Raw genomic sequence first — 25,486 nt, 5'->3', positions numbered from 1 at the left:
CACATTTCTTGGTTCATTCCCGGCACAGCTACGCGCTTGCTGGCCCATCAACCTCAGGGGCTCATTTCATATCCCTCATCCTCACACGAGGATTGCACTGGGACCTTGTGTGTTGGTACAGTCGGTATCAATTGGGATCCCAGCATTCCGGTTGCTGCCTGGAAGTAGCCACAAAGTAGTGACTTTTTTTTTTTTTTTTTTGTTTTTTCAAGACAGGGTTTCTCTGTATAGCTCTGGCTGTCCTGGAACTCACTTTGTAGACCAGGCTGGCTTCGAACTCAGAAATCTACCTGCCTCTGCCTCCCGAGTGCTGGGATTAAAGGCGTGCGCCACCACGCCCTGACAAAGTAGTGACTTTAAGGCTAGCCTGAGCTACATAGCAAGACCCTGTCTTAAGGAACCAATGGTTCATTCGGTAGAGTGCTTGCCTCACGCAGGAAGCTGTGGGTCTGTCCTCAGCAGTGCATAAGCCACCCATGCGTGGTGGCACACACCCAGTGGTGGTAGGAGGATCAGAAGTTCGTGGTATTGTTTGGCTAGTTAGCAAGTTTGAGGCTAGCCTGGGATATGTGAGACTCTTGCCTCAAATCAAGCAAGAAAACCAAGGCCAAGGCTGTCCTTTGCACTTTGAACCTGCCTGTGGGACCTGGAGTCTCAGTCACATCTGTGATGTAGAGATGAGTGCCTGACAGAAGCTGTCCGAGGGAGGGAGGACCGGTCAGGCTCATGTGTTCAGAGGCTGTGCTTCATCCCTGTGGAGCTGGCCCGACAGGCCTGCTTACTTCATGCGAGCCAAATTGTGATGGAGGCTGCTCATGTCGGGCTAGACAGGAGGCCGAGGGCAACCGTCTGGCTCAGGCAGCACCCGCAGAGGCCCAGCCCTCCCGGTCTGCTTTTCTCCAGCTGGGTTCCATGGCTTCTCAGAACAGCAGCAGTGGGGACAGGAGTGCACTAGGGATGTTTCATGACAGTGCTGCAGTCCCTCTCACAGGCCGTCCTCGGGGTGAGTTTTGGCAGTTGGGTGGCCAGGGAAAGGGCACATGTCACCTGCCTCACCTGTTCAACAGCTGGAACCTCAGGCAGACCCCCATCCCTGCATCAGCTCACAGAGGACATTCCTCGTGATGCCCCTTCTGGGGTCTTCGTGCCCTCGGCGTCCCTTGGCGATGTGGCTGCTCAGACCCCTCCATGCCATAGGGTGACACATAGCCTTGGTCCCAGGAGTTTGGCTAGTTTCCAACCCCTTGCTAGTCATGAAAGTTGACTCTCAGTAACTTCCATGGTGAGCAGGAGGATGTCAGCCAGAGGCTGGGCTTCCTGCCCACTCTGCTGCCCTCTCTCTTGATTCCTACAGAGACCCAGACTGACCAAACAGTTCACTCTGCCGATCTGAGCCCTTGGTCTGATTTTGGGTGCTACTTTCTGGGCTGGGGTGTAGTCTGGTGGTTAGATGCTTGCCCACTATGTGTAAGGAAGGTTCTGAGTTCCATTTCCAGCACTGCCAAACAATCCATAATATATAAAGAACTAAAAAAACTAAATAGACGTTAAAACAGCCTAGTGGGCAAATGTGCTCATGAAATGAATAGGTTGCCCTCAAAGCATGAAAAACAGACAGTAAAGATGAATGTCCATAGGTTTTCGGGGAAGTGAGGCCCGGGGTGTGGCTCAGGCAAAGGAGGCCCTGAGTTCAAACAGCAAAAGCATATACTGAGATTCCGTCCCACCCCAGCCAGCTAAGACAAGTGCTGGTGAGGGTGTGTGTGATGTTGAACACTTACGCACTGCTGGTGGCAATGCAAACTCTCCCAGCCTCTGTGGAAGTCGGTACAGAGGGGTCTCAAGGAATTGGTGATAGGTCTTCCATACCAGCTAGGTTTGACCTGCCTCTGCCACTTATGGGTGTTTCCCTGAAGTCTTGGCAGTCAGATTCCACAGAGGAGCTCCCGCACTGATGACTGCAGAGCATGGAACCACGCTGTGTCCAGTGACAGAGAAGTGGATGGGGCAAACATACATGAGAGTTGTTCTCGGCCATAAAGCCTGAAGCCCTCTTTACGGGAAAATGGATGCAATGAGATATTCCCGTACATGAATTAAGCCTGGCTGAGGTGCGTGTGTAGCCTCTCATTTGGGGTTCCTAGATTTTATAGAGATGATCAGGAGTGGAACTATCCAGAAGGACCAAGACTAACAGGGGGGAAAGGGAGACAGGGTGGGTGGGTATGGGAGATGTGCTCTCAGAGCAAGTGAAGGTGCCACGAAGCCTGATGACCTGAGGTCAAGCCAGATCCGTGTGGTGCAAGTAGTCAGCTGACTTCCACGCAGGTCCTGGCAAGGGTGTGCTTGTGGTAATTGAAAGCTGTGGAATTTTTTGGAAAGTGACAGGCACATCTTGCCTGCAGTCCCCTGCAGAGCCATGTCCACTTTTTAGTGGGTGGAGTTACGGCACCTATACCCGCTGACTTGCCCTCTTCAGGCTGTTTCCAGTCAGTGCTCCTGCGTTCCAGCTGCTGGCTCCATCAGGCCCCCGGCAGCCCTTCCCGGCTGAACTAATTCTTATTGGTACCTGGAGAGTGCCTTGCCTGTCCAGGGTGTCTAGGGATGTGGATGCAGTAGCTGCACACATAGCTTTCCAGTTTCCCTGCTCCCTGCTGCCTCATGGGAGGCAGCTGCCATCTGCACAGACAGCAGCAGCAGTCCCTGCAGGATGGTTGTGTGAAAGCCAGTAGCTTACTTTGTTTGCAGCCAGTCATCGAGGAGTCTCTGGCTTGCTTGGCTGGTGCTGCAGGAGCCCTGTGCACCTGCATTGTTCTCTTACCACATGGGTCTGCAGGCCGCTTGGCCACATGACGTGCTGACTGAGATTTGAGCTTGCGTGTGCACAGGTGCATGCCCACTCGTGCTCTGCCTCGCCCACGCTCCCACCAGTGTCCCCAGCAGCCTTGCTGTCCTGACGGTCCCCAGGTTCTCCAGACTGCAGCCTCATCTGCCACCCAGCTCCCCAGGCAGTGACTTCTGTATTGTTTTAGAAATGCCGTCACTGGTCCAGCCTCTGCACCAGACCCCACCCCACTACTTCTGCCCCTCCAGGCTGCTGTAGAGGTAGCCCTGTGGCAAGACACCCACCTAGAGCTTCATCCGCTTCCTCCTGGACCTCAGTGTGGCTTCTCCCTGGCCTTCCCACCCATGGCTTCTTCACCTACTGTCCATCACATCTTGGGCTGACAATAGCTGAACTCATTGCTGCCCCTCATGGCTTCTAGGACCTACAGAACAAAGTCCCAGCCCGCCTTGTCCTGGCCTGGCATTTGATACCCATAATTAGTGCACCAGGCACCCCCCTCCCCCATCCTTCTGTCACAGCTACTTTGTCTACCTACTTGGTTCCAGCTTAACCCTTGGTCCTCTCCTGGACCCTCCCCAGCTTGTGGCCTTAGGCATAAGATGAAGGTAGATCAGGGGTTGGGCTATCCCTCATTCCTTACCCCATGCATAGATACCCTTCTCTGTTCCCCAGAAAGGGTCCTCTTCCTGGCTTCTAGCCTCAGGCTGGCATTTAGCCTGTCCTTAGCTGCTTTAATATTGTATGGGACTCTGCTGCCCATTGTAGCTCCTGAAATTCTGGAAGCTTCTTACCCTTAGGGGAACATTCTGATGAGAACAGGGGCCATTCTTGGGCTTCTAGCTATCCCCCACTCTTCTGGCTAGTTTTATGTCAGTTTGACACAAGCTAGAGACATCTGAAAGCAGGGAACCTCAACTGAGAAAAGCCAGCAGCATTTTTATTTTCGAGACAGGGTTTCTCTGTATTTCTGGCTGTCCTGGAACTCACTCTATAAACCAGGCTGGCGTCCAATTCAGAAATCCTCCTGCCTCTGCTTCCCAAGTGTGGGGATTAAAGCCTGCATTACCACCTTCAGCTGCATTTTCTTAATTAATGATTGATGTGGGCTAGGCTGGTGGTCCTGGGTTCTGTAAGAGCAGGCTGAGCAAGCCATGGCGAGCACACCAGTCAGCAGGGCCCGCCATGCCCTCTGCATCAGCGCCTGCCTCCAGGTCCCTGCCCTGTTTAGTTCCTGTCCTGACTTCATTCAGTAGTTGACTACAAAGCTGAAGTGTAAGCTGAGTAAACCCTTTCCTCCTCAACTTGCTTTTGGTCATGGGGTTTCATCACGGTGATAGAAACCCTAATTGTGGCATGCACCCACCTTCCGTTTTTTTTTTTTTTTTTTTTTTTTTTTTGCAGAAATTTGCATAATCAAAGACCTGTTTTCCATTCTATCCCCTGGTCCACCTGGGTCCTCTCCCTGGAATGTAGACATTCATTCATTGAGTGACTCAGTGTGAATGAGATGCAGAGGTGTTAGACCATTGTCAGAATCTGATTGAAGCCAGGCCTGATTGCACAGACTTGTAACTCCAGCACTGGGAAGAGGCAGCAGGAGGATCAGGTTCAAGGTCAACCTGGGCGGAATGAGGAGGCCCTGTCTCAGGCACTTGCTGTGAAGGTTACTGTGTTAGGAGTAAACATGTTTATTTCTACAGAATTTTCCATACCCACCCACCACTCCTCCATTCTTTGAACAGTTTGCAGTGCCTAGTATAGCTGGGTTGCAGTTCCACTCCATGCCAGCAGGTGGTGACAGAGTCCCATTAGCTCCTTTCCAAACACACAGATGGCAGATGCTGGGCAGTGTTGGTCCTCCAAGGCAGGTGAGTCCTAAGAAGCCTCTGTCCTAGCAGCTGCAGGTTTTCAGTGTCCTGCAGGTGTACAGATGTTTTCATCTGGAAAACTGAAGTCAGCCGAGGTCTTTCATTGCTGATGCCTGAAGAAGATGGGGCACCTGGCAGGGGACAGAGCAGCCTCATCAGCCTTCATCAATCTCACAAGAGTCCCAGAGCCCATCGCTGGCCAGCCCAGGATTGCACACAGTTCTGGCTCTTACCCGCTGTGTCTGGGGCAGCACTCTTCCTTCTCTCCGAGCTGATCTTTTGCTTCCTGCTTCCAGGCCTCATTCCTCCAGCCAGTGTCCAGGGCAAACAGAAAAAAAAAAAAAAAAAAAAGAGTGTCACAAAGCCTGAGCCACACCTGGACTCAGTCTTAGCCATGCTTCCGGTGATCAACCTACTGCCATGACTTTCTGTGGCTGCTGGTGACCCACCTCCCTCTCAGGGCCTGAGGACCTCACAGCACCAAGGCAGGGGGCTGGGGAGAGCAGGAGAGGAACCCATTTAGAGGCTCTCAGCATTGAGAACTGGGGAGGGAGGGGAGGGAAGGAGGGTGCGGAGGAGAAAGGCAAAGAAGTTGAGAAGAAGAAGGAGAGAGGTCAAAGGCCAGAGGATGGAAGAAAGACAGGAAGAGAAATAAATGGGAGACAGGTTTGTTGATGAAGTATTTGTTATGTAAGCAGCAAGATCCGAGTTTGAGTCCCAGTACCCACACTACAGCCTGCACAGTGGCAGGTGCCTGTACCCACACTACAGCCCACACAGTGACACTGCCTGTACCCACACTACAGCCCTCACAGTGGCAGGTACCTGTACCTACACTACAGCCCACACAGTGACACTGTCTGTACCCACACTACAGCCCTCACAGTGACAGTGCCTCTACCCACACTACAGCTCACACAGTGGCAGGTGCCTGTACCCACATTACAGCCCACACAGTGGCAGGTGCCTGTACCCACACTACAGCCCACACACTGGCAGGTGCCTGTACCCACACTACAGCCCACACAGTGGCAGGTGCCTGTACCCACACTACAGCCCGCACAGTGACAGTGCCTGTACCCACACTACAGCCTGCACAGTGACAGTGCCTGTACCCACACTACAGCCCACACAGTAGCAGGTGCCTGTACCCACACTGCAGCCCACACAGTGACACTGCCTGTACCCACACTACAGCCCACACAGTGGCAGGTGCCTGTACCCACACTACAGCCTGCACAGTGACAGTGCCTGTACCCACACTACAGCCTGCACAGTGACAGTGCCTGTACCCACACTACAGCCTGCACAGTGACAGTGCCTGTACCCACACTACAGCCCACACAGTGGCAGGTGCCTGTACCCACACTACAGCCTGCACAGTGACAGTGCCTGTACCCACACTACAGCCTGCACAGTGGCAGTGCCTGTACCCACACTACAGCCTGCACAGTGGCAGTGCCTGTACCCACACTACAGCCCTCACAGTGACACTGCCTGTACCCACATTACAGCCCCCACAGTGACAGTGCCTGTACCCACACTACAGCCTGCACAGTGACAGTGCCTGTACCCACACTACAGCCTGCACAGTGGCAGTGCCTGTACCCACACTACAGCCTGCACAGTGGCAGTGCCTGTACCCACACTACAGCCCTCACAGTGACACTGCCTGTACCCACATTACAGCCCCCACAGTGACAGTGCCTGTAAGTGATCCTGGTGCTGGGGATTCCCAGGCTTCCTGGCTGGCCAGACTCACCAAATCGGAAGGTGTCAAGTTCAAAAACTAAGGCGCAAAACAATAGAGAGGACACGAGATGTTGATGTCCTACCTTCACACATGTTTTACAGGTGAGCACACCATATGCATACATGAACATACAAAATAAGCATGAGTAACACCTAAGGTTGACCTCTGTCCTATACTGTGTGTGCACATATGCACATACACACACACACACACACCAGGAGAGGATAGGGAGTCAGTGCAAGAAAGAGACAGGAAGACCAGAAGGAGTTCCACAGGAGTGTGAGGGACAGAGAGAGCAGAGTGAGGGACAACCAGAAAGGGAATTAGTCAGAAGTTGGGTGTGTGTGTGTGTGTGTGTGTGTGTGTGTGTGTGTGAGAGAGAGAGAGAGAGAGATCAGCACCTTGGGTCAGAATAGATAAGAGGGGAGGAGAGACTGGATATCGGAGACAAGAAAGGCCTGAATGGTCAAGGGAGATAAACAGCAGAGATGCTAAGGGAGGTGGAGACAGCTTCTAAGTTTCAGTGAGGAAAGGGGAGGAGGTGGTGTTACAGCACTGGTGGGAGAGCCTGGGTTGTAAAGAAAATGGAGGAAGAAAGGGAATAGTGATGGAGAACAGAACAAAAGAAGATTCCAGAAAGAACAGTGAGGCCATGAGGGCAAGCACAGAAAAGAACAGGACAGAGAGCCCAGAAAGGGGGGCTAGGCAGCCTAGGGAGAAGGAGGTGGGGATAGAGAAACGAGCAAGGAGACAGGGCAGGTAGAGGAGGAGACTGGGCAGGTAGAGGAGCAAAGTGGACTGAGCACTCTTGATCACATTCCTTATGTCCCCAGGCTAGGACCCAGAGACAGACAGAGGTCTGGTTGTGGGGAGGGATCCAGGAGGACATCAAGCCCTGGGTATCCTGCCCCATATCCTCTGAGACTAGGACTGGGCTAGCAGGCGAGGGAGAAGAGTCCAGAGAGAGGGGGAAAGACTGAAAATGGGTGAGGAGGAAAGGTAGGGGGCAGGACAGGGCAGATGGGACCAGGAAACAGGAATATCAGTTATGATGGAGAATGAGCAGCATACATGGCATCTGCCTTTAATCCTAGCACTCAGGAGGCAGAGGCAGGCTGGACTCAGTTCCGGACCAACTTCATTTACAGAGTAAGTTTGAGGATAGCCAGGGCTACACAGAGAAGCCCTCTCTTAAAGAATCTGAAGGAAGAGGAGGGAGAGGAGGAGGAGAGATGGAGAAATTAGAGTATATATAAGGTACACAGAAAAGGGAAAGGGATAAAGAAAAGTGTGAAGGTACCATAGAAAATGAGAGGAGAGCTGGGCATGGTGGTGCACACCTTTAATCCCAGCACTTGGGAGGCAGAGGCAGGTGGATTTCTGAGTTCAAGGCCAGCCTGGTCTACAGAGTGATTTCCAGGACAGCCAGGGCTACACAGAGAAACCCTGTCTCGAAAAAAAAAAAAAAAAAAAAAAAAAAAAAAAAAAAAAAAAAAAAAGAAGAAGAAGAAGAAGAAGAAGAAGAAGAAGAAGAAGAAGAAAAGAAAAGAAAATGAGAGAGGAAAGGAGGGACAGGAGGTGAAGGAGAAGAAAGGAGGAAGAGATGGGCAGAGAGGGAAGCAGGGGACTGGGAGGTGATGGTGGAGGAGAAGGTTGTAGAGTAGAATGAGTTGGGAGGAGAAAGGAGGACAAAGGTGGAAGAGGAGAAGATGGTGGGAAGGGAGAAAGATGAAGACGAGAGAGGCACAGGAGGGGACAGGACAGAAGAGTTGTAAACAGAAGCAAGGCAGAAGATGGGGGAGAAAGAGGAGGTAGGAGGGGAGGCAAGAAGAGAAAGAAATAGAGACAATAAGGGGAAAGAAGAAGAGGATACAGGAGGTGAAGGAGGAAGCAGAAGGAATAGAGGAGGAGGAGACAGGAAAAGGATGAAGGGGGAATAGAGGAGGCAGAGGAGATAGGAGGGAAGGAGGAAGGGGGATAGATGAGATTAAGGAGAGGAGGGAAGAGAAGAAGACAAGAAAGGAGAAAATGAGTTGGAGGAGAGGAAGCAGAGGAGGAGATAGAGGAGGAGGAGAGGAAGGTAGTCAGGAAGAGAGAATCAGACAGAAGCAAGAGGGGGATAGTTGAAATAAATGAGAGGAAGAAGAGAAAGGATAAAAAAGATGAAGGAGGGGGAGCAGAAGAGGAGGCAATAGAGGGGCTCAAGGAGAAGAGGGGATTATGAAGGTGATGAAGGTGAAAGCAAAAAGGGAGGAATAGAGGAGACAGAGAAGGAGGGGTGAAAGGGAAGGGAGGGGATAGAGCAGTTAAAGGAGAGGAGGGATAGAGGAGACGGAGTAGAAATAATTAGGAGAAACAGAAGCAGAAACAGTGTAAATGCCAGAGAGAAGGAAGAACAGCAGGAGATATTGGATGAGACACTGTAGAGGAAACCAAAGGACAAGGAAAGACAGAGGAGGAGGTAGAGGGTGAAGGGGAAAGAGAGGAGAGAGAATGTGTGGAAAACCACAGGGATGCATGTGGAGGAACAGAAGGAAAAGAAAGGGTAGAAGAGAGGAATGAAGAGAAAGAGGGATGAAGATGGATAGTATTCAAAGAAATGAAGAAGCAGGGAGGAGGAGAATTGAGGAACAGAAGGGAAAGAAGAGTTGAATTAACGATGGAGAAGAAGAGAAAAAGGAAGAATAAAAGATGGGTAGGAGTGAAGGAGAGATCTGGTGGAAGAAGAAAAGGGGGAGGAAAATACTAAAAAGATGATACTGGGGGGTTGTCCAGGAGTAAAGAAGATAAAGGAGAAACTTGAAAGAAGGTGAGTGGGCAAGGGAGTGAGCACAGGAAAAGACAGTGGGAGAGGAGGAGGAAGAGGTAGTGGTAGACAGGACTAAGGAAAAGGAGGAAGGAAATGAGAATTGGAAGGAAGAGGAAAGTGATGGATGGAGAAGGAAGAGCAAGAGAAACATGATGGGAGAACTGGAGCTGCAGGAAAAGATGAGGGCAAGAAGGAAGAGAGGAGAGGATGAGGAAGTGGGGGAAGAGGGTACAGAGAAAGGAAGATGAGGAATAGAGAAGGAGCTAGAAAGGAGATGGGCTGAAGAGAAAACAGTTGGAAGTGGAGGAGGGTGAGTAGGATGAAGAAGAGAGGCAGACAGGACAGGAAGTTGGAGAAAGAGGAGATGCAGGGAGAGGGTGAGATAAGGAGAAGGTGTGTGTGTGGGGGGGGGGGAGTAAGACACCAGAGAAGTAGGAGAAGGAAGGGTGAAAGAGATCTCAAGAAGAAGACAACAAAGAAAGAGGATGAGGATTTTAGAATATGGCAAGGTGTCAAGGAATAAAAAGAGGAAACTGAAGAGGCAGAGGAAGGAAAGGAAGAATAGCAAGAGGGAGAGGACAGGGAGGAGAAAAAGAAGAGAAAGAGAGAGGGCAAGGAAGGGGAGACAGAGCCAGAGAAGGAGGAAGAGGAGGAGGAGGAGGAGGAGGAGGAGGAGGAGGAGGAGAAAGCTAGAAAGGAGACAGTGATGGGAAGATGAGGATGAAAAGAAGGAAGAGGAAGAATGTAAGGGGAAAAGAGAGGGACCAGTAAAGGAAGAAGGAAGTGGGAGGACAGAGAGTGGAAGAGGTGGAATGGGGAGGTGGGAAGCTGGACGAAAAGGCTAGGAGGAGGGAGGGTGAACAGTGAGGTAGAGAAAAATTCACAGAAAAAGGGGAAGATCAGGTAGAAAAGATGGAGAAGGAAGAAGCAGGAGGAAGAGGGGAAGCAGCAGGAGGAGGAGGTGGAGGAAGTGGAGACTGATATGGAGGGTCGGGAGGAGGAAAGAAGACACAGGCAGTGGGGGATTAATAAGGAGAAATAGAACATATGAGGAGCAGGAGAAGAAGTGGGAAGAAGAGATATGGGGGGAACGAGGACTATGAATAAGAAGATGGAGAAGGAAAAGAGGAGTGGTAAGGAAGAGGACAGGAGATTGAAGAAGAAGAGGAGAAGGGGAAAAGAATAGTAAATGAAAAGGCAGGAGAGAGGGGAAAGAGGAAGCAATGGAGAAGTAGGAAGGAGAATAAGAAAATGAGATGAGCCGGGCATGGTGGCACATGCCTTTAATCCCAGAACTCGGGAGGCAGAGGCAGGTGGATTTCTGAGTTCGGGGCCAGCCTGGCCTACAGAGTGAATTCCAGGACAGCCAGGGCTACACAGAGAAACCCTGTCTCTAAAAACCACAAAAAACAAAAACAAAAAAGCAAAAAAAAAAAACAAAAACAAAAACAAAAACAAAAAAAAAAAAAAAGAAAAAGAAAATGAGATGAAAAAAGGGGGAAATGGAGGAGCAAGGAGAGAAAGGTGAAATGAAGAGACGAAGGAGGAGAAAGATGGAGGGAGAGGGGAGATGTGGAGGAGGTTGATGACAGGTGGAGGGGGGATAGGTGTATCGTAGAAGGATGGGAAGAGAAAGAGGAGTTGAAAATAGGGGAGGAGATGGAAGAGCAAATGAGAGGAAAAGAAAGGAAGTAGGAGAAGATAGGAGAAAAAAGATTATGGAGGAGGAAATAGAGAATGGGGAAGATATGGAGGAGATGAACAAAGAGGAGATACAAGAGAAGATATGGAGGATTAGGATATAAAGAATAGGAAACAGGAAGAGATGGAAGAGGAAGAGTGGCAGGGAAAAGGGAGATGGAGAGAAACGTAAGAGATAGTTGACAGTGAAGAGAATGACAAGATAGAGGAGAAGATCGAGCAGCAGGAGGAGACAAGAGTAGGAAAAGGTAAGGAGATAAAGGAGGAAGAGAAGGTAGAAGGAGAAGATGAAGGAAGGAAGAGATGAGGCAAGGGAAAGGTGGAGGAGACAAGTGAGGTGAAGATAAAGAAGGGAAGGGCAGGGGCTGAGGTAGAGGTGTGAGATATGAAAGAGGAGGCAGGAAAGGAAGGCAGAAGAGGGGGGATGGAAGAGATGTGGGTAGGGAAGATACAAAGGAGGGAGGATAGAGAGCTGAGATGAGTAAGTGGGGGGTAAGACAGTAGAAGGAGATGAGTAGAGAGCAAAGAGATGCAGGCAGAGGTAGGTGTAGATGAAGAAAGTGATTAAGGAAAAGGAGACGTGTTGGAGGAGCAGGGCAATGAGATGAAAGAGGGAAAGATGGAGGAGATTGGAGAGGAGATGGTGAGAAGAAGGAAGACATAGAGGAAGATACTGAAAAAGATGGAGATGAAAACAAAGGAGATGGAGGAGGACAAGAGTGAGGAGAAGAGGGGAATGGCAGAGGAGAAAGATGAAGAGTTAGAGGAGAAAGAAGTGAATGAGAAAAGGAGCCAGAAGGGGAGGGAGACAGACATAGAAGATGGAGATGAAGGGGCAGTAGGAAATGAGGTAAAAGAATATGGAAGAGGAGGAGGTACAGGAAAGATAGAGGAAAGAGTAGGAAGAGATGGTGAGAATGGGGTGGAGGAGGAGGGGATGGAGATAGTGGAAGAACAAGAGACATGAGGAAATGGAGGAGGAGAAGGAGATGGGAGAGAAGGAGAAGGTGGAAGAGGAGCTGGAGAAAGAGAAGATGGAGCAGGAAGCAGGCAAAGTAAAAGGAGGAGGCAGCGGAGGAGGATAGATGTAGAAGAACAAAACTGAGAAAGATGGCAGAGGAAACAGCAGAGAAGAGAGATAGATAAGGAATGATATGGATGGAAAGAAAAGGGAGAGCAGATGGAGAAGAAAACAGAGGAGGAGATGGAGAAGTAAAGGGATGTAGAAGAGTAGGAGGAGATAGAGAAAGAGGAGATGAAGTATAGGTAGGAGATTGAGGAGGAGGAGGAAATAGATACGAAGAGGAAATGTAGAAGGATGAACAGGAGATACAGGAGGAAGGTATGAAGGATGAGGAAGAGGAAATGAAATAGGACGATGATGAGGAGAAAATAGAAGAGAAAAAATAGAAGGGGAGGAGAAGAAAGATAGAGGAAGAAAAGATGGAAGAGATGAAGGAAGAAAATGGAAGGATAGAAAAAATAGGGAGCAAGGGAAGATGGAGAAAGGAGGTGAAAAGGAGGAAGAAGAGATGAAGAAGAGGAAAGAGTTGGAGAGGAAGGAAGAAAAGAAAATGGAGAAGAAGGAGGGGGACAAGGAGGATGAGATGAGGGAGATACAAGAGGAGCAAGAGATATGGGGAGAGAAGGAAGAAGAGGATGAGATAGAGCAAAGGAAAAGAAAGAGGAGGGGGATGAAGAGGAGGAGATAGAACAGGAAAGGAGGTGGAGCAGGAGGAGGAGGGGAGGAGAAAGAGAAGGAAGAGGAGATAGGAAAGAGGAGAAAGAGATGGAAGAGAGGAGAAGAAACAGGTGAAGGCAGAAAAGGAAGAGAAGAAAGAAGTGATGGAGGAGAAAAGGAGAAAGAAGAGATGAAAAAAGAACAAAGGATGAGGAAATAAAGAAGGAAAAGGAAGAGAACATGAGTAGGGGAGGGAAGAGAAGAAAGGCAGAAGAGAAGGAGGAAGATGAAAGAATATGAGAAAGGAGGAGGTAAAAGAGAAAGATGGACAGGGTAAAGAAAGAAGGAAGGGGACAATTAGAAGGAAAAGAGAAGATGTAGAAGGAGGAAATGAGAGAAAAAGGAAATGACAAGATGAAGAAAGGGATGAAATGGAAGAGGAGGAGATGAAGGGGGAAGAGAAGGAAGTGGAGGGATAAGAACAGGAGGAAGAATAGAAGGTACAAGAGAAGTCAGCAGCTAGAAGGAAGAGAAGATGGAAAAGGAGAAAGGATGAATTAGGAGGAGATAATAGAGGAAAAAGAGGAAGAGAGGAGGAGGAAGAAGATTAGAAGAAAAGGAAAGTGGGACTAAGGAGGAGAAAAGCAGAAAAAAGAAGATGATGGAGAAAAAAAAGAGGAGAAAGTGAAGAAAGGAGATGAAGGAAGAGAAATATGGAGGGAGAAAAGGAGGAAGAGAAGGAAGTCAGAGAAAGAGGAAAGATAGGATACACACACACACACACACACACACACATATATATATGAGGATGCAATGAAGAGGAGGATGCTTAGGAGATGAGGAGGGTGTGTTGGAGGAAGAGAAGGAGGAAATGGAGAAAGAAACAAGAAGGGGGAGGAAGAGAAGGAGAATATGAAAGAAAGGGTAAGGAAAGAAGAGGTAGGAGAGGAGGAAGCAGAGAATTAAGAGATGTAATAGGAGCAGAGGGAGAGAGAAGATGAGAAAGAAAGGGCAGATGAGGAGGTGGTGAGAGAGGAGAGATGGGTAAGAAAACAGTGGGAGAGAAAGAGAAGAAAAAGGAGGAGGAGTTGTAGGAAGAGGAGGTAAGAGAAAGTGAAGGAGCAGAAAGAAGATGGGACAAGGCAAGGGACATGGAAGTGGAGAAGGAGGAGGAGGAGGAAGAGGAGGAGGAAAAGGAGGAGGAGGAGATGTGAGAAGAGAAAATGGAGAGGAAAAGGAGGGGCAGAAGAACATGGAGAAAGAGAAGAAACGGGAAGTGGAGGACAAGGGGAAGGAGGAAGAGAATGGGGGAGAAGGAGGAAATAAAAGAGGAGGAAGGAGAGGAGATGAAAGGACAGGAGTAGAAGGAAATGGAGAGGAAGAGGAGAAAGATGGAGAAGAGGAAGAGAGGAAGAAGTTGGAGGAGGAAGAGGAGAAGGGGAGAGGAGGAGGAGGTGGAGGAAGAGGAGAAGAGTAGAGTGAAGGAGGGGAGGAGGAAACGCAGCTGGCCTTCAGGGGGGTTGCAGTGTCTGAATCTGTGATGAGCTTCATGTAGCCATATCATGTGGGCAGAGATGGGAAGAGGTCAAAGGAAGATGGCATGAGGCACAAGTGAGAAGAGTGGGGGAGTCAGGGAGGGGACAAAGAGGATAATAGGTGGCTCAGGCTAGCTGTGGGGGCCACTTCTTTCCATCAGCCTGTTTCTGGATACGTTCCTGGAGACAAGGGCTGGTTCCTGCTTAGCCCTGAAGCCTTTTGGCCCATCCTTACCCTAGCTGTGCTCCCAAAGGGCACCTCACCCCTCTGCCTGAAATAGTTGCTGCTTCCTCTGCAGAGGAGGAGCTAGAGCGCCAAGAGAGGCATAGGTGTGGATGGCTTGGCACACACTCAGTGCTCAATCAGTGCCCCTTCCCTTTCCTGGGGGGAGAGCCAGTAGGAAGCAAAGGACAGAAGGGGAAGAGAGGGAAGTGTTTATAAAAAGCTTAGCACACAGCTGGTGCCCAATGTATGCCCATATTCCCCAGGCAGAGAGGAGCAGGAAGCAGAGGCTGGCAGAGACCATTGTCAGTGCAGAATGGAGGACAAGGGAGAGAATGCATACCAGAGCTGTGTTCAATAAATGCGTTCTTTGTCTTGGAAGAGAGTGGAGAAAACAGTGAGAGGGGGAGGGGAGGGAGAAGAGACGGGGTATGGGGGGGGTGCGGGGAGGGTGTGATGAGGTAAAGAAGTTAGTGGAACCCCTGGTATACAGTAGAGGCTCAAGGTGTGTTCATTCCTTCTCCCAGGAGGGCAGAAAGGGGAGGAGACAAATATGAGATGAGGATGGGGCGAGTGGGAGCAGGCGCAAGAGAGGAAGGAGTCCCTGAGTCTGGGACCCCATACACGACAGGTGCTCACAAGGTTTCTAGTGGGGAGGACCACACATACCAGAAGGGGAGGAAGGATGTAGTAGAGGGACAGCAGAGCTAGGACAGGAAGTGCAGAGGCAGCGCACAGGAAGGGTGGCCAAACACCCAGGGTGACCAGAATAATGAGAGAACCCTGGGGCTCAGGCAGAGACAGGAGCCTGGAGGTGGTAGATCCCTAGGCCTAGTCCCCAGGGTCATTCCCCTGCCTAGGGCAGAGCAGAGAGCCACTGGCCCCTCTGAAGGAGGCGGAGGCAGGAGCCCCCAGCTGTCAGGACAGGAGACAAGGGTGCATTGTCCTGGTGCTGGCACAGCCTGGCCCGAGGGGGGAGGGGAGCCTGGTCTGCTTGGTGTAGGGTGCTGCCTGGCCTCTGCATCCCATGACCTGTTGTGCCTCATCTGGGCTGACTTTCCTCCCTGCCTCTCTGGTCTCGAGTCCCTGATTTCCACCCCTATGTCCTGTTGTGTAGGGCAGGAGGGGATGCCCCTGCTGCCAGGACTGAGCCCTTCAACCAGGATTGGGGCTGGGCGTGGGTGGGGGCAGAGGGGGAAGGAAAGACGGAGGCAGAGAAGGGGGAGCCAGGACAGAACCAGCTTTATTCAGGAGAGAACACAGGGCTCAGGCCCCAGCAGAGAGGGAGGAAGAGAGACCCGAAAATAGGAGATGGCATGGAAGGGGTGGGAAACAAGCAGGCAGAGATAGAGAGGGGGGAATCAAAGAGAGACAGAGAGATGGAGAGAGAAAGAGACAAAGGCAGAGACAAGAGAGAGAGAAAGACAGATATGGAAAAAGAAATGCAGAGAGAAGGAAAATCAGATGGAGAGGCAGACAGACACATGGAAGGAACATCAGAGACGAAAAAATTAGGCTGAGAGAGACAGAGATGGAGAAAGACAGAGAGATGAAGGGGGATAGAAAATTGGCAAGAAAGATGGAGAGACACAAAGGCAGAGAGAGAAACAGATGGAAAGAGACAGAGAGAGAAAGATAGAGATGGGAAATCAGATACACAGAGACAGAGAGAGAGTCACATACAGAGAGATACTCAGAGACAGAGAGACAAAGAAAGACATACAAAGACACACACACAGAGATAGAGAGACAGAGAGAGAGACACACACACACACACAGAGGAAGAGAAAGAGAGAGAGAGAGAGAGAGAGAGAGAGAGAGAGAAAGAGAGAGAGGAGATAGAGGCAGAGAAGGAGAGGATGGGGGTATGGAAGGCAGGAGCCCAGTCAGGAGAGGCAAGCAGACAGGTGGAGAGACACCGAGCCCTTGTGGGCCCCAGCGCAGCAGGACCCTCTCACCTGGCCTTGGTGTCTGTGCCCCCAACCCTAGCCAAAGCCCTGCAATTTAAGGGGCACCACAGGGGCGGGCCCTGTCCCTATCCACACCTTATCTGGCCAGACCCTGGCCTTGCAGCTAAATTGAGCCTCAGCTGTCAGCACCGCAGCAACAGCTGCACAGGCAGCCGTGCCATAGCCTCTCCTCTCCTGGCCTGTGCCCCAGGCTCCTGGGGGTCAGTATGGAGGCCCATATCCACAGCAGGGAAGCCTCATGGGCCCCTATCTTCAGGACAGGCCTTGTCAGGCATGTTAGGGCAAAGGGTGCTCTTAGAGGTGGTGTCAGTGAGGGCACAAAGTCTGCACTGAGGGCAAACAAGAGGCATTGAATCCCGTCCCTTCACACGCTCCTCATTTAGGACCTTATTTGGTCACAGTGGAGGGTGCACCTGGGCTGTCACAGGCTGCACCACTCAGACCAAGAATAGAAACACTCAGGGAGTCCTGCCAGCTGTCCTCTCCCCGGGACTAGACAGGCGACAGGTGGGGCAGGGGTGAAGGGTGGGCAGGAAGGAGGGAGATAGAGGCACAGAGAAGATAAGAGGCCCACCCAGAGATCCAGAGGGTCTTCAGAGCCATGGAAAGAGATGCGGAAGTGGGGTGTGGTGGAATACACCTGTAATTCCAGCACTTGAGTGGCTGAGGCCAGAGAATCATGGCAAGTTTGAGATCAGCCTGGGCTATACAGAGAGATTGTGTCTCAAAAAGGAGTGAAGGATAGATACACAAGGAAGTGGTGGAGAATGAAAGGGTTAACTCTGACAGAGACAGAAAGACAGGAGACCCTGGGAGGTTCCAGGAGGCCAGCCAAGTCCTGGGGCTCTAGAGATGGGTGTCACATGAATCCCTTCCTTTTACTAGCGTGGTGTCAGGGTGTGGCCTGCATCCCCAGATGAATTAATTACTAGGATAGATCCTGGCCAGGGTAGGGTGTCATGTTCCAAGCTGGACCCCTCCTCTCCTATAATCCCTGAATGGGTCTCGTGGGTCCCTGTTGCCCAAGCCTGTCCCATCAGCTGAGGACAATCTCTCCCCTTGTTTCCCACAGGTCCTGGGGCTCAGGGCCAGATCCTGGCCATCTCCTCCCCCTCTCTGTGACTCTGGTGCGATTACCCTGTCTGCTCAGGGTGCTCTTGTCTGGGCCCACCTCCTGGCTCCAGTCCTTTTCCCATTCCACTCTGCCCCATATAGACGTGTCTGTCAACACGTCCCCAAATAACTGGTGATGACAGAAGGGCTGCAGCACTCTGGGCACATCAGCGACTTCTGAGTTTGGGGTCCTCAAGTTTGGCAGCCTCTTGAACATGTTTGGCTTGGGTGACTTGCTGCAGTTGTAGGTCTGGCGCCTTAGAATATCCCTCCAACCACCCTACAGTCTGTCCCTCACCTGCTTCAAGGCTGAGCCCAACTGGCCCTATTCAGGGATCCAGCACACCCTGAGAAAATAGCAGCCACTGTGCCAGCTTCTTGAGGTTGCTGTGAGGAGTGTCCAAGCCACTGTCAACAGTGGTAAATACCTTGCCTAGGCTGGCCTTCTCTTACTTTGAAAGGCCCTATGACTTTACCCAGCTACCCAACACATCCAGGGACTTTGTTCCTGAGGGGGCCAATTATAGCCAGTCCTGTCTGCTGCCTAGTTCCCCCTGCGCCTGGGAAGTCAAGGGGTATGGTCACAGGCTGCTGGACCCATGGTCATCTTTGGGGACTACTGTCCTTCTCACTGATGGTCTAAACCTTAAAGTGGAGTGATCCTTGCTTCTGCTTATATTATTCTGATTTTGGGAGGCGACATGTTGGTTTTTGTTTTCTGTCTCCCTATGGGTACTGGCCTGTGACCGAGAGCAATCCCCAGGAGCTGAGCCCAGGCACAAATAACAAAAGAGCAGATTTATTGAGGCAGCAGTGGTTGGGGGAGTGGGGACCCTAGGGCAGGGTGCAGGCCTCCTGAGGCCTGGAGCTGCAGGCCCTTCCAGGCACTGGACACTTAGGACTGTGGGAGCAGGCAGCAGATCAGCTTGTGTTCAGCCAGCAGCCGGCCTCCTCCACCTCCTTGGTCACCACCAATAGCACCTCGCACAGGCCTTGGGCCAAGGCAGCTGCCAGGAAGGTCCTGAGGGGGAGAGTGGAAGACTGAGGTCTCAGCAGTCCAGGCGGGTCCATCTCCTTGCAGGGCAGTTCCAGTGTTGGCCCCAGCCTGTCACTCTCTTTACCACTCACCTGACTCCATCCTCGTCCCCCAGGGCTTCAGGGGCCCGGAGCTTTGAGTCCAGATTATAGTAGATGCCATCTACCTGTCGCAGGGCCACCCAGTGTCGGCGGCGCAGTGGCAGGGACAGCAGCCCCAGCGACACAGGAGAGGGTAGGTTCAAGATCAGGCCTAGTACCTGGGGCAGGGCCAGCTGGGACAGGGGTCTGGGGAGGGGAGGGATATAGCATGAGGCCCCAGAGTCACTGAGGTCTGGGTTGCGGGCCACAGAGGCACTTGGATCCTGCTTCCTTCTCCAGAATGAGCGTCTATTCACTCACTGACCCATTACCCTCTTATCTGTCAACTCCAGCTTTGGTTTGTTTAGGCAGGGTCTCGGGTATCCCAGATGTGCACCACTACAGCAGTTGATGGAGTGCTGGGGATGGAATCCTGGCCTCATATGTGACGGGGAAGCCTTCTGCCAATGGAACCCCAGAACCTCAACTTTTTGTTGTTTGCCCTTTTGACCCAGGCTCTCCATATGCAGTCCAGGCTGGCTTCCCGCTTAGTCCTGCCTTGGGCCAACAAGATGGCTCCACTACTCTTGACTAACTTCTGTCTTTCCCACCTTAATCGTAAGTTACTCATTTGGCTACCCTTTGGACTGGTACCAAGTTTATAAGTTCAGCCCATCGTTCAGTCAGACCCCATCTGCCATAGCCTCCCTGGCTCCCTTCAAGCCACCCTCTGTGTCATCCCACACGCCCAGAGGCAGTGCAGCCCACAGCCTAGGCCCTACCTCCTCCTGTCCCACCACACAGCGGCCAGGCCCAGGCCCTGCAGGGCAGCCATGATCACGTTGACATCATAGTTGCCGGTGCCCAAGAGACTGCGATGGGGGTTCAGCCGGGAATCTGGGGCTAGCCTGGGAAGGAGGGGGCAGAGCCAAGGTTTGAAATCCTGGAAAGGCCTCCACCTTCCCACATGATAGGAGAGGCCCAGAGCCTGGCCTTTGACGCGTCTCTCTTCAACCCCCACACAGTTTATCATCCTCACGTCCTGTTCTCCCTCCACCCCTGAGCCCTGTACTCTTAGACTGGCTAAGGCTTTATCTTTTCCCACTCAGAAACCCTTCCCAGCCTCTAGTCTCTCCCTCTAGCCTACCTTCAACTTCCAGGAGCCTGAGTTGCCCTGCTCCCTTCCTACTTCCACTTCTCCCGTGACTCCCAAGTGCTCTGGACAAAGTCCCTGCCCCTCCATTCTTCCCACTCGTCACGGTCTCTCTCCAGACCAGCTTCAGATGTCATTTCTTCTGGGAGAGGAGCCTTCAGACCCAAGACTGTGCTCAGAGTCCCTGGGTGATAGTCACATTCATGCCGCCATATCTGAATACAGAGTGCCCCTTTCTTTTGGGAACACCCTGCCCTACCCTGCTCAGAGGCATCCCTAGTGCCCTATCATCCCAGGACAGACGCCCACCTCCTCCAGTGGCAAGCAGGCCCTGCATAGCCTCAGCACCAGCTCTTAGCAGCCACCCATCCCAGATGTCCCTGTGCCCAAGCCTTCCCTCTAGCTCTCCCCAGCTCTGTGGCCCTGCTCCTCTGTAGGCCTGGACCCTTGGCGAGCAGTGTCAAGAGGGAGCCACTCATGTCTGCAGCTCTCCCAGCCTTCTCCCCCTTGTGACATCTGCCTCAGCTCGAGCTGCTCAGCATGTCCCTGGAGAAAGAGCTGGAGAAAGAGAGATGCGTATGTTCTAAGTAAGTCTGAAGTTTACAGATGAGGGCTGCCTGTGGATCTGGGCAAGGACTACAGGCTGGGGTGTCTATGTGCCCATAGAAGCACCCTGCAGCCTAGAGGTGGGAATGGGGAGAGAGATTCAAGAAAGTTTCTTACAAAAGTGATGGTTGAAATTGTGAGGCGCAAACAAAGGGACCAAGAAGGGGAAAAAAATGCCTTGTGTAACATGGGAACAGCCTGTTGGAGGCCTAGGAGTACATCGAAGGATGAAGCTGCAGAAAGGTAGGCAAGGACCCGAGCACACAAGGCCTTGAGTTCAGCCTGAAGGCCCGGGGCTAGTCCCTAGGAGTTCTGGGGAACCAAAGAGGGATAGAAGCAGAGGAGGGGGCAAGCAGCTGTGGGGCTGTGTGTAGGACGACCAGGAGAAGAAAAACAGACAGCTGGGAGGTTGTGACAGAGGCTCAGATAAGAGAGGTTGAGGCCAAAGCTGGGGCTGAGGCTGTGAGAAGCAGCAGGTGGGAGGGCAGGCAACAGCTCCTGGATCGGAGCCTTGGCCCTGCTAGGGTCCCAGGAAGGCTCCCGTGCCTCTCTGAGCCCTGCTCTTCCAGGGCGGGGAACAATGGCAGTCACCTCTTGCAGATTTCGTCGGCAGCCTCCTGGCTAAAGAGCTGCTCTTGAAGGACGTTGTTGAGAGCATGGACAGCACACAGCTCTAGCCGCTGCCGCTCATGATACACTGAGGGTGGACTCGGCCTTGCTTCCGGAGCCTGAGACATGCCCTCCTCAGCTCCTGCTGCGGGGTGGGACAAGGAGGTGTTAGGCACCTAGGATCTTGCTCATTCGGTTCTCTAGATTCCTGGGTCCCTGGGCAATGGACATTGAGATGGGCACTGGGGCTAGCTTAGGAGGCCGTGAGGCCCTGACCCTATTTCCCAGGCTGTCTCCAGAGCACAGAGACACCTTTTGAGCCCAGTCCTGGGAGTGGGGGGAGTAGAGGCTCTCATCTGCTCACCTGGCAATAGAGACCCACCCCCACTACATGTCTCCAAGCAAAAGGGTCCTGATCATCATCACCTAGCAATGGACTACCACCCCTTCTGTCCCTAGGAAACAATACCTTTTTAGTTCCCAAGCAACAGAACAACCCCACCCTCTGGGTATCCTGGTCCGTTTTCTGATCACCTAGCAATGGAGGACTCCTCCTTTCCCGTCTCTGGGTAACAGGGTCTCTTCTGGTCGCCTAGCAACGAAAGACTTCCCCTCCTCAATAACCAGGGTTCTCGCCTCCCTTCACCTGGCAACGAGGCCCTCTACCAGTTACTAAGCAACAGGAGCCCCCACCTTTTCCTGTCACCTGGCAACCAGGCACACTCCCACCCGCCTTTGCTTGTCGCCCGCCTGGCCCTCACCCCGCCGGCCTTTCTGCTCCCCGGGACCGACCGCTTTCGCATTCCCTAGGCAGCGACCGGGTGGTAGCACGCTGACTGAGCAGGCGAAAGGGACTACAGCTCCCGGCGACTTGCGCGCGCCGAACTGCGATTCCCGAAGGCCTCCGTAGGGCGTCTAAATAGGACGCGCAGTCCGGAAGTCCTCCGGGGCTGCTCTGCCGCGTGGGACTACAACTCCCATCGGACAAAGCAGCCAGTTCTCGTTCTCTCCCAGGGCTCACTGCTGCCTAGAGGTTTCTGGGAGTTGTGGTAACGAGTGATCTCGCGATAGCTTTCAGGGGGCTGGTTTGTGTATGAGCTCGCACGCTGCTGCTATGGCGTCATACTCAGTGTGTAGCTGAAGCGTGACGACATAGAGGTGGGGACAAGGAACCAAAGAGGCCAAAGAGAACAGTGGGCTGAACTCTGATGTTTACTGGGACCCATAGTTGTCAATATGACAGTAAGGGTAGTAGGGGAGGAGACTCAGCAGAGGTGGATCCCAGGTCTGGAGGTGAGCTGACAGCAGCCTGTGGGGAGAATGAAAAACTAGGATGACAACACAGACACATGCAGGTGGCCATGGTGGACGTGGGTTTTGGAAAAGGTAATGTGGTACAAGTCAAGGAGGATACTCAGAAAGAGATGTGGCATGTGGATGTAGAGACCTAGAGGGGGACCCAGATGCTGAGAGAAAGCGGGGCGGGGAAAGAGAGGCTCATAGAGCCTGGGAGTGAGAACTAAGAATGAGAAAAGACAGAAAACTGGGGTTGGGACACCCAACATGTGAGCTCTGCCGAGCACAAACGCCAAGGGACCCTTGGAGGGGCCTGCCGCACCCAGTAGGCTGTGCCAGAAGGCTGTAACAGTAGCAGAGCCGGTGACAGCGCCAGGCTGGGCTGGGTTCTCTCTGTGGGTGTGCACGGCAAAGCTGCGACCTGAAGGCCCTGGGGGTCCTAGCAGCTCCACATCCACCACGTGCATGTCGGTGAGGCTGCAGCCGGCAGAGAAGTGCAGTCAGTCCACCCGGAGTGTACACAGCTGTGCCACCTACGCCCTGTGCTTACCTAAGGTCAGCCACAAGCACCCCAATGACACGGTCGAAGCCTAGACTGGGGGCAGCCAGGGCAGCAGCTGCCATGGTGTTAGAGTTTCGGGGGGCCAAGGGACAGAGCCCACGCACAGGGCCCTCATAGAGCACTGTGCGGGGCCCACTACTGTGGGCTGCAGCCAGGGGTCCCTCCAGCCGGAAGCCATCAGGATGTGTGGCCATGGTGACTCGAAGGCTCTGGAAGCAATGGCAGGGTCAGGAGATTGAGACTCTTACATGTTCCGTCTGGCAGCCCAGACAGTCCTCACCTGGAGGCCTCCGGCTGCATCCAGTCTGCTGATGTCTTCACTGCCCCATAGGGCCCCTCGGGCCACAAACACAGTGTGGCCCCAGCGCTTTGAAGCCTCCAGGAGCTGCTGCTCTGTGGTCTGGTCAGCCAGAGCTGAGGGGGATCCCACCTTGGGACACGGATGGTAGAGAGAGGCAAGGCCAAGACCCAGATTACTGCTGGAGGGTGGGATGCAGCCAACACAGAGAGGGACTCACTGAGGGGCAAGGAGGCTCACCAGGAGGTTTGCATGGCGAAGGATTTGTGCCCCAGATTCATGGATTATTTTGGGGTGGGCCACTTCTACCACAAGGTCAGGGTGCCTAGGAAGAGAGACATGGAGGGGGAGGGCCTTGGAGAAGAGTCAGGTCTCCTGTCTCCCAGGTCCTCAGGGTTTGGAGGGATAGCACTGCTTACCCTGGCTGAGGGAGGGGAGTGGGATAGTGGGTGCATTCTAGTTTCTCTTTATATGCACTGAGACTCAGAAAGGGTCAAAGGGTTGTCTGACACAGGGAGGCAGGAAGCAGCTTTGGGGAGGCTCCTTCTGTGGGGCGCTGACCTTTCCTCAAGGGCAGTGAGGTCTTGGAGCTGCAGGGCAGGGGGCACACTCCCTGCCATCCGTCCAGGGTCACGGTTCCACACAAAAACAAGTTCTAGGCCCAGTTCTGATCCCTGAGCCAGAAGGCGGGACACAAGGGACTGTCCTGCAGAGACAGGAGGGCTAGGGATCCAAGGAAAGGAGAGAGACCCTCCCCTCCTAAGTCAGGGAGATTGGGGGTGGGGGGGGGTCAGGGACCTAGAGACAGAATACAGTCAGAAGCCCAGAGAGGAGAGGCAGACAGACACACAGACAGAATACATAGAAACCTAGAAAGGAGAGACAGAGATGCCCCACATACACAGAGACACATACACACAGAGACAGAGACACAAAGACCCAGACACACACACAGAGATGAGAGCAAGAAGAAAGACAGACAGAAGATGGGAGAGAGAAGAGGGGAAGGTGGGGGGGGGGAGAGACAGAGACAGACAGACCTTGGAGACCCAGAGAAAGGACAGAGACCTAGAGAGAGGCAGATACCCAGAGATAAACACTCTCTCAGAGGGAGAGACACAGAGAGACAGAGGGAGGCCCAGTGAGTGGGCAGAAGGCAGGCTGGGCTGGCAGGCTGGGGTGAAAGATAGATGGAAGCAAATGTTTCTGGAACATTAGGAACAGGGCATAGAAAGAGACCCCAGGCCAGGTCTTACTCACCCAGGCGGCCATAGCCCACCACCCCCACCTTGTAAGGAACTTGAGGGAGCGTACTGGTGGCCATGGTCTTTAACAAGGTACCCTGCTGTGGGGGATCTGCTGTGCTTGCTGGCCCCTGTACCAGGCCTGACAGTGAATGAACTTTGGACTTTGACCCCTGACTCTCTCCACTGAGGGAGGGAACAGGATGGGGAGGGTGTCCTTTTCCAGCCCTCTGCCCTCCTGCTGGCTGGCATGGTGGCTTGGAAGCTAGGCCTTGCATGGCCCTATGTGCCCACTACCCCACGGCCTCCTGAGCAGCCCACATTCTCCCATTCCTGCTGAGGTAGAAAATTCCCTTTACAGCCCCCCTCCTCAGTCTGGCCAGCAGGTTGTCATGGAGACTGCATTTTCCTTGGGATGGGGGAAGAACTGGGGACAGGAATTTAGGTCTCCCACCAAGCCCCTTACAAACCTCTTGATCTCCTTTTTTTCCCCCCTCTAAAGTCTAAGTGGAAAGGTCTGGCTGGAATGTATGTGGTCCTGCAGGCCCCACCTGTGTCCTGTCTTTCCCAGTCCTCCGTGCTCCTCAGTCCTGGCTGGAGTCCCCTTCTTCACTCCAGTGTCTGATTGTCCTTGAGCTCACCTTAACTGTCCACCATTCATTCCACCTTGAGGCCACAATCTCCAGCCTCTTTGTATTCTTGGTCCCCTGACCCCCTCCTGTCTCCTTTCCTGTCCATGAAGAAGGGACCTGCATGGCTTGGGGAGTCTCTGAGTGTCCCAGGATGAGCCCAGCCACTGGCTGGCAGGCCTGGCATGGGACATGTCAGGCTGCAGCAGGCCAGCTCCCTGCCCCCATTGCCACCTGGTACAGCCGCATTGTTGCCATGGTAACCAGGATCCTAGCCGAGATGGTTGCGGAGAAAGCAGAAAAGATGGAGAACCTAAAGTGCATGCGCAACAGCTCTGTCCCAGGCTCCATCAGCAGAGAGGAGCTGGGTGGGGAAGGAGATAGGGCCAGAACCTGACAGTTGTCACAGATAAAGAATCCACTTAGCACTGGGGAGGGAGGGAGAAGATGGAGGGGTGGGGTCAGTTAGAAA

General features: G+C 52.6%; 2 protein-coding genes, 1 long non-coding RNA gene and 1 other non-coding gene across 15 annotated transcripts; all 4 read right to left on the bottom strand.

The window, feature by feature from the left end:
• Positions 1-4,523: 4,523 nt before the first annotated feature.
• 5430431A17Rik (RIKEN cDNA 5430431A17 gene) lies at positions 4,524-5,420 on the bottom strand. Its single transcript, NR_131001.1, has 2 exons — positions 4,950-5,420; positions 4,524-4,847 (listed from the first exon to the last, which is right to left on the bottom strand). It is a non-coding gene; the product is annotated as an RIKEN cDNA 5430431A17 gene (long non-coding RNA).
• Positions 5,421-18,278: 12,858 nt separating this feature from the next.
• Positions 18,279-21,957, bottom strand: Josd2 (Josephin domain containing 2). Of its 12 annotated transcripts, none has more exons than NR_153758.1 (6): positions 21,747-21,957; positions 20,968-21,130; positions 19,400-19,525; positions 18,950-19,078; positions 18,630-18,824; positions 18,279-18,522 (listed from the first exon to the last, which is right to left on the bottom strand). NR_153758.1 is itself a non-coding variant. In NM_001205070.1 (6 exons), exons 3-6 carry the CDS (start codon positions 21,111-21,113, stop codon positions 18,423-18,425), a joined length of 567 nt encoding a protein of 188 aa, NP_001191999.1. In that variant the 5' UTR covers positions 21,114-21,130; positions 21,520-21,631; positions 21,747-21,957; the 3' UTR covers positions 18,279-18,422. The 12 variants fall into 12 exon arrangements, 11 of the variants coding, with proteins under 11 accessions (NP_001191999.1, NP_001192000.1, NP_079644.1 ...); NM_001205070.1 differs by lacking the exon at positions 18,950-19,078 and adding an exon at positions 21,520-21,631; XM_030242887.1 differs by lacking the exon at positions 18,950-19,078 and adding an exon at positions 21,520-21,631 and having other exon boundaries at positions 18,285-18,522; positions 21,778-21,908.
• On the bottom strand, positions 19,526-19,590 carry Mir7052 (microRNA 7052). The gene has a single exon (NR_106019.1). It is a non-coding gene; the product is annotated as a microRNA 7052 (primary transcript).
• A 228-nt stretch (positions 21,958-22,185) lies between the features above and the next one.
• Positions 22,186-24,502, bottom strand: Aspdh (aspartate dehydrogenase domain containing). The gene is made up of 7 exons (NM_026690.1): positions 24,402-24,502; positions 23,703-23,847; positions 23,382-23,466; positions 23,124-23,273; positions 22,832-23,052; positions 22,604-22,758; positions 22,186-22,294 (listed from the first exon to the last, which is right to left on the bottom strand). The coding sequence occupies exons 1-7, from the start codon at positions 24,463-24,465 to the stop codon at positions 22,251-22,253; spliced, it is 864 nt and encodes a 287-aa protein (NP_080966.1). The 5' UTR covers positions 24,466-24,502; the 3' UTR covers positions 22,186-22,250.
• Between the last annotated feature and the right edge of the window lie 984 nt (positions 24,503-25,486).

The sequence above is a fragment of the Mus musculus genome, chromosome 7 (genome assembly GCF_000001635.26).
Source record: "Mus musculus strain C57BL/6J chromosome 7, GRCm38.p6 C57BL/6J".
Lineage (NCBI taxonomy): Eukaryota > Metazoa > Chordata > Mammalia > Rodentia > Muridae > Mus > Mus musculus.
Note: the sequence above shows the minus strand (reverse complement) of the source record. Positions and strands in the feature narration are given on the sequence as shown.